Source organism: Necator americanus, chromosome II, assembly GCF_031761385.1.
Source record: "Necator americanus strain Aroian chromosome II, whole genome shotgun sequence".
Classification (NCBI taxonomy): Eukaryota; Metazoa; Nematoda; class Chromadorea; order Rhabditida; family Ancylostomatidae; genus Necator; species Necator americanus.
This window is the reverse complement of record NC_087372.1, coordinates 34422956-34430017: the sequence shown is the minus strand read 5'-3', so window position 1 is coordinate 34430017 and position 7062 is coordinate 34422956. Positions and strand designations below refer to the sequence as shown.

The following is a 7062-nucleotide window of genomic DNA, read 5'->3' as shown; positions in this document are numbered from 1 at the left end:
ATAGCGAAGCACTAGTAACTGAACTCATCAAATCTAGCAAAGAAACTGGACGTTCATTGAACTTCAATGAAATTTTCCCATGGGTGATGACACAATTTTTTTTGTTGAAAATATAAATTACGGAGTCTGAGGAGCTTCAGATGTCGCACACATAGCTGAGAATATTAAAATCCACATGATCTGTTCCCTCCTGGCTGCTGTCACCAGATGTCAATTAAAGGCATCACCCCACGAATCTGAGGTGGTACAGATTTCAAGTGGAGTATTCGTATACGGGGTCGTAGATCATGGAGAGAAGGGTGATTCCGTCGATTTCTTCCTAATATGGCTTCGAGCGATCCGGCGCGTTGGACCCGTTGTCATTTTTGACATAATTTTTTAAAAGCTTGTTCATTTTGCAGGTTTTTACCAACTTCTAAGAGCAACTGTAATAATAACATATGGAATAGAAGATTAATATAAATATAAATATAAATAGATACAAATAATATAATATAAATACAAATACAAAATTACTGTAAAAAATGTTTGAGAGAAATTTAACATTTTTATGATCAACAGTATTCTTTCCACGGATCTCCCTCACTAGAGGGATCACAGCCGGTTAGTCACGAGGCTACGTGGCGCGTCCCCGGGTGTCGGATAGGGGGTTAATCGCAGACCAAAAGCGACCTTGTGCTTGCCCAGAGAAGCAGGTGGATTCAGGGGATGGACTCCCTGTTTCTGTTGAGCCAAGACTGACTCAAGACATCCTTGTATCTGTACGTCGGTTCGGCCAAAAGCCTGCAATCAAGTGACTGGGAGGTGCAAGGGAGGCGGTTTGGAGTTAACAAATAAGCTCCACATATCCACTCCGGGAGAACGGAAGTTCTCCCAAAAACTCATGGGACTAGAGGCTTGCAACCTGCCCATGGGTTTTAAATTTTATGCAAAACAGAGCAATAGAAAAGAGTCTCCTGATTCCGGAGGAAAGCCTGGTACGGTAGCGCCAGGTAGGATGGGGTTGCAGGAGTCATGTAGGCTACCGAAACGGAAAAGGACTAGGATGGCGATCTGTACTTATAACGCACGTACGCTTGCATCGATTGCATTGCATTGCCATCGAAGATCTGATGATGCAAGCCAAGAAGATCAAGTACGACGTCATCGGACTGACCGAGATGAGACGACGTCACCCTCTCAACACCGTATATGAAACTGGAGAAGAACTGTTCTAAGGAACATGCGACAGTAGAGGTGTTGGTGGAGTTGGCGTCCTCGTCAACACGAGTATGGCAAAGAACATCGACTCTTTCGAACAACTTAAGACCCAAATTGGACGTCTGCGGATGAGAAGGTGTGGCCCAACACTAGCTTTGACTATCTTCGTCGCTTACGCTCCAACATCAAGCTACGATGAAGAAGAAGTCGAAGCTTTCTATATGGATCTGGAGAAGTTCTACCGAAAAGATCATGCCTTTTACAAGGTCATAATTGGCGATTTCAACGCTAAAGTTGGCCCAATAAGAACGCCGGAGGAACTTCACATCGGGACCCACGGCCTACAATGGAATGACCAGGGGGAGAGGCTCCCCGAGTTCATCATAACGATTAAGACCATCCATAGGAACTCCAATAGCAATTCCATAAGCCCTCTTTTCTACGTTGGACGCGGGAGTCACCCAGTGAAGAGTACACTAATGAAATAGACCACATCATCGTCAATAAAAGGTTCTGCCTGACGGACGTCGCTGTTGTACCAAAGTTCTATACTCCTCCGAGGAAGATTTTCCTTCACAATGAGAGAAGAGAAAGCCGTCAAGTTCAGAGAGAGAAATCCCAGGACTATCATCAACTGGGATCTCTTCGCTACGCTAGCCGGCTTTTGGGAAGATTCCGCAATGGACAACATCGACGAGGAATATGAACGGCTTGTTGAACACCTTCACGACTGGCGAAGAAGGCTGAGAGTTTTAAAACCACCAAGAGACGCTTGTCTCTTCAAACTCTTGAGCTGATACTCCAGCGTGCAGCAGCACGAGCCGCAGGGAACCAAGAACTCACGTCCGAGCTCGCAAGGCTTTGCAGAGAGGCGATGAAGGAAGACCTTATAGAGAGAAGAGCAGAAGTGCTGTCTGAGGCTGCAGAGGCGGGGAAAAGCATCCGCTATGCCCGTCGGGACTTCGCCAGTCGCAAGACGAGGATGACTGCTCTCCGGAACCCAAAGGGAACAGCCATTGCATCGAGAAGGGGGATGGAGAAAATCATCTACGACTTCTACTCTGATCTCTTCGACAGCCATGTCCACTTGCCTCCTCACCATCTGAGGGAAGACGGACAAGTCATTCCAGAGGTTCTCCCGTCCGAAATACGACATGTTGTCATGTCGGTAAGAAATCGTACGGCACCCAGTCCCGACAGAATAAGACAAGAACACCTGAAGAACCTTCCGCCAGTACTCATCAACACCCTGGCGAGGCTCTTTACACGTTATCTGTCGGAATGCAAGGTTCCTAAACAGTGGAAGACCAGCAAGACCGTGTTGTTGTATAAAAAGAGAGATCCACATGACATCGGCAACTATCGTCCAATCTGCTTACTGTCCGTCATCTACAAGTTCTTTACAAGAGTGATCCTTAATAGGATTGAAAAAGTCCTGGATGAAGGACAGCCATGAGACCAAGCAGGGCTTCGAAAAGGATTCAGCACGATTGACCACATTCACACTGCTTCAAAACTCATCGAGGTATCACGAAAGTACAAGATGCCGCTTTGTCTCACTTTCGTCGACTTGAAGAAGGCCTTTAACTCAGTTAAGACGGAAGCGGTCGTGGAAGCCTTGGACAACCAAGGCGTCCCTACTCAGTATATAAAGGTACTTCGAGAGTTGTACAGTAACTTCACGACCGGAATTTCGCCATTCTACAAGAACATCATGATTGACGTGAAGAGGGGGGTCCGACAGGGTGATACAATTTCACCCAAAATATTCACAGCCACCCTCGAGAACGCAATGCGAAAGTGGAATGGGACGACATGGGAGTGAAGGTTGATGGTAGGCAGCTACACCATTTGCGCTTTGCTGATGACATCGCACTGATAACATCCAGCATCACCCAAGCCATCAGGAACGAATGCTTACCGAATTCGACGAAACATGCGAATGCATCGGTCTTCAGCTGAAGCTGCAAAAGACGATGCTCATGCGCAACGGATGGGTCTCGGATGCCCCATTCACGCTCAACGTAACGAACATATCCGAATGCACCAGCTACGTTTATCTAGGTCGGGAATTGAACATGATGAACGACCTAACCCCCGAGCTGGCCAGGAGGAGAAAAGCGGCTTAGGGAGCGTACAAGAGCATCGAGGATGTAGTGAAGAAGACCAGGAACACCCGGCTCCGTGCTCACCTCTTCAACACCACCGTACTTCCTGCTTTGGCCTATGCTTCGGAAACCTGGGCATTTCGCAAGCAGGAAGAAAACGCGGTGAGCGTCATTGAACGCGCAATTGAGAGAGTGATGGTAGGAGTATCCCGCTTCACGCAAGTGAGGGACGGGATTCGAAGTTCTCTCCTACGTCAGCGATCGAAGATTAGAGACGCCGCCACGTTTGCCAAGGAAAGTAAAATAAGGTGGGCCGGACACGTGATGCGCTTTGATGACAACCGTTGGACCAGAGCCGTGAGCGACTGGGTTTCCCGCGATATTAAGCGCACTACAGGAAGACCGCCGACCCGATGGTCAGATTTCTTCACGAAGTCCTTCATAGAAAAATATGATGCTCTTCGTGTCCCACGCGAAAGGAGGAACCACTAGGCTACTCTGGCACGCGATCGGGACAAATGGAAGAATTACTGGCGCCCGCTCGACCAGTTCGAAGATCAACGGGAGTCAAGGCGATCAAGGTGAACAATAATTCTTTAGAAACAAAGCAATCCTTAGAACAGGAAGCAAGTGAATAACAAAACTTCTGTGAAAAAAATTCTGAGAAAATTAACATTCCTATGTTTAACAGAGATCCTTGAAAATAAAGTGTTTCCTAGAATCCTTAGAATAGATAATTAGTTATTGTATTGTGAGTGACAAAGTCTCTGCAAAAAAATCTGGAAGCATCTCGACGTTTCTATGTTTGCCAGCGATTCCTGGAAAACGAACAAAAGTTTAGTGATTGTGAATGGCAAAATCACCACCAGAAATCTATGGAAGGCATTTGATGTTTCCATTTTTTTGCCAGAAATCCCTATAAAGGAAATAATCCTTAGAATTTACAGAATAGAAAATTAGTGAGTGTGAATGACAAAATTACTATTTAAAAAATTCTAGAGAAAAACTAAATTGAAAATACAAAATTACTAAGAGGAGTTTAACGGGAAAAAATTAACTTTCCAATGTTTGCCAAAAATGAAATAAGAGATTCCTAAGAAATAAAATGGATAAGTATGAGTGCGAAATCATTGTAAAAAATTTTCGGGGAAAATCAACTTAGAGTGACAAAATTACCACGAGATATTTCTGGAAGCAATTTGAGCATTTTCTATATTCTGCCAGGGGTCCTTTGAAGTAAAATCACTAGAGAGAAACAGTGAGTATGACTGGCGAAATTATTGTTCGAATTTTCCCGGGGGAAATTTAAATTGGAATGACAAAATTACCACAAAACATCAATGGAAATACTATGGGATATTTTCTGTAGTTTCCCAAAGATCCTCAAAAATAAAATGACTAGAGTAGATCACTGAGTATGATTGGCGAAGTTATTGTAAGAAATTTCCTGAGGAAAATTAAATTGGATTGGCAAAATTACCACGAGAAATTTCTGGAAACATCTTGAGCAATTTTCTATATTTCCCGGATATGTGATAGATCTTGCCCTTGGAAATAAAATCACTAGAGAGGACCAGTGAGTGTGAATGGATGACGACGTGATCACTCTACGACGACATTGGTGACAGCTGCTGTAGGGGGCCCCCTACGACCGCTGACCCCAATGTGCCTGCAGCAGTGTAATCCCGAGTAGAGCCGAGCAGCAACCATAACAACCTGGCCGCCGCCGCCGCCCGGATCGCTCTGCGAACCGAACCGGCGACCGAGTTGCGAACGCTGGAACCATCACCACTGGATGGATGGATGGATGGATGGATGGATGGATGGATCTACGTAGCATGTTATTAGCGCAATTCGTACAAAAATAACAGGGCATTCGGCTGTAGTTGAAAAAATCTACAATTAGGATCAGCAGCTAGCTGAAGTGAAACCCTCCACGGCTCCGTTTCGGAAGCCACGCCCATTTTCTGGGTAATCCATCCGTGGTAATCCAAAAGAGAACAATAATCCCGGTAAATAACACATCTGGGAGCATGTATGGCTGATTAGTTATGCACGAGTTGATTATAACGAGTTGATAAATAATTAGAGATGAAAAGAAATACGTAAACAATTAGAAGCGGCTCAGTAGAAGAAGTAGTAGTAGTAGTGGTGGTGGTGGTGGTAGAAGAACAAGTAATCCATGAGCATCTCTGGCCTCGATTCTTTCTCAAAGAACAAATGAGCACAACACATGTGCACGGCATGTTGTTTTCGACTGAAATGGATGTGGATATGTCTGGTGTTCAGGATATTCCGGCGCTAGGAAGGAATCGACCATCGCACACAGCCTCCTGATGCATATTTACATATCTACATCTACATATACCAGGATCCCCATCCTCCATTTCCTAACAGGAAGTGGCGTCGATCAGAAGAAAAAAAAACCAGCACCGTGGATTCAGAAGCGAAACCGCCTACGAAAACACATTCGAAGCTCGAAGAAAACCCAAGAATTACATGAAACGGAACGTGAAATCGTACAAATTTCCAACCACGGAAAAAAAACTAGAATTTTTAACATTATAATCTCCTCATTCTAATATAATTCAGGTCAAACCCACATAATTAATTTTCTTACCTACTTATTACTTGACATTGACAACAATGATTAATTATTTAATTAAATTTTAGTACATATTCGGCTTTTCATCCACTTTTTTCTTTCAATTAATCCAGACTCCTTTATGCCATATTCATCGGAAGACTATCCTTGAATAATACAACCCCATTTAAATATTTCTAAACTAATAATAAATTAATAAAAAAATAATACAATTACTAGTAACTGGCTAATTATGCAAATTATACATGTATGTATGCATATTCTCCTCTTAGTCTTAAATTTTCTGTATTCCCTGAGAATTAAAATTTCGATTTTTCCAAGATTTTTTGGATCAATTTTAAAGATACATGAACTTCGACGAGTTCTATGCGCCTCTAAAAATCTCACGTGATGTTTGATAACATTGTCACCACTCGTGTCAGTTCAGCTGATCAGTTAACGCCGAATGCTGTAAACATTCCAAAGAATGCGAAATTCTTTGAATTTTTTATCCAAGATCTTTTTTATTTTGCTTTTTGACTACTAATGCACAAAAGCTTCCTTAGAAGTTCTTTCCTAAAAATAGTATCAGAAAGTGGTGACTCTCCAAAAAAAAAAACCAAGTGGAATAAAAATTATCAACAGGGATCACTGCAGGGAGAGTTGTAGCCTCCATTGAAAGTACAATGTACAAGAAAAATAGGAAATAAGTAGGAATGAATAGGTTCACAGAGTAAATAGCGTCCTATCGACTACATCTAGTAAATAGTACTTAAAAGAGAAATGTAATTCTAAGAATTACCATTGACATTAGTTTCAATCCATTAAGGAGATCAAATTCTTAAAGACTGTGCTCCAGAAAAAAAAATGAACACTTGAGGAAAGGAAATGATCTCCTGCTAAACTTTTAGTAGTACAATCTTTAACAAGAATTTACAGTAGCTCAAAAAAAAAATTGTGGAGTTTGTTAAACTCGACGAAGACTTCGGAAAGGTATGACAAACCAATTTCGGTAAATAGATTTAAAATTTGGTAATTTCGACCAATTTTGATAAATAGCAATATTCATATTTTCAATAATTTTTTTGTTGGTTACAATTCCTGAAAATTTCCACAAAAACTCGTATTCTTCCAAAAATAATCGCTCTCCTGTGAAGTGGAACTATTTTT

The 7062-nt window shown here is 42.5% G+C and overlaps 3 protein-coding genes across 5 annotated transcripts; all 3 read left to right on the top strand.

Moving 5' to 3' along the window:
- Window positions 1-1271: 1271 nt before the first annotated feature.
- Window positions 1272-1688, top strand: RB195_020401 (uncharacterized protein; the record flags this gene model as incomplete). The annotated part of the gene is made up of 1 exon (XM_064188682.1): window positions 1272-1688. One exon carries the CDS (start codon window positions 1272-1274, stop codon window positions 1686-1688), a length of 417 nt encoding a protein of 138 aa, XP_064044563.1.
- A 90-nt stretch (window positions 1689-1778) lies between these two features.
- Window positions 1779-2656, top strand: RB195_020400 (uncharacterized protein; the record flags this gene model as incomplete). 2 transcript variants are annotated; one of them, XM_064188681.1, is made up of 2 exons in its annotated part: window positions 1779-1949; window positions 2006-2656. In XM_064188681.1, the coding sequence occupies 2 exons, from the start codon at window positions 1779-1781 to the stop codon at window positions 2654-2656; spliced, it is 822 nt and encodes a 273-aa protein (XP_064044561.1). The 2 variants fall into 2 exon arrangements, with proteins under 2 accessions (XP_064044561.1, XP_064044562.1); XM_064188680.1 differs by lacking the exon at window positions 1779-1949 and having other exon boundaries at window positions 2075-2656.
- Window positions 2657-2743: 87 nt separating this feature from the next.
- Window positions 2744-3800, top strand: RB195_020399 (uncharacterized protein; the record flags this gene model as incomplete). Of its 2 annotated transcripts, XM_064188679.1 has the most annotated exons (3): window positions 2744-2854; window positions 3090-3224; window positions 3330-3800. In XM_064188679.1, the coding sequence occupies 3 exons, from the start codon at window positions 2744-2746 to the stop codon at window positions 3798-3800; spliced, it is 717 nt and encodes a 238-aa protein (XP_064044559.1). The 2 variants fall into 2 exon arrangements, with proteins under 2 accessions (XP_064044559.1, XP_064044560.1); XM_064188678.1 differs by lacking the exon at window positions 3330-3800 and having other exon boundaries at window positions 3090-3329.
- Between the last annotated feature and the right edge of the window lie 3262 nt (window positions 3801-7062).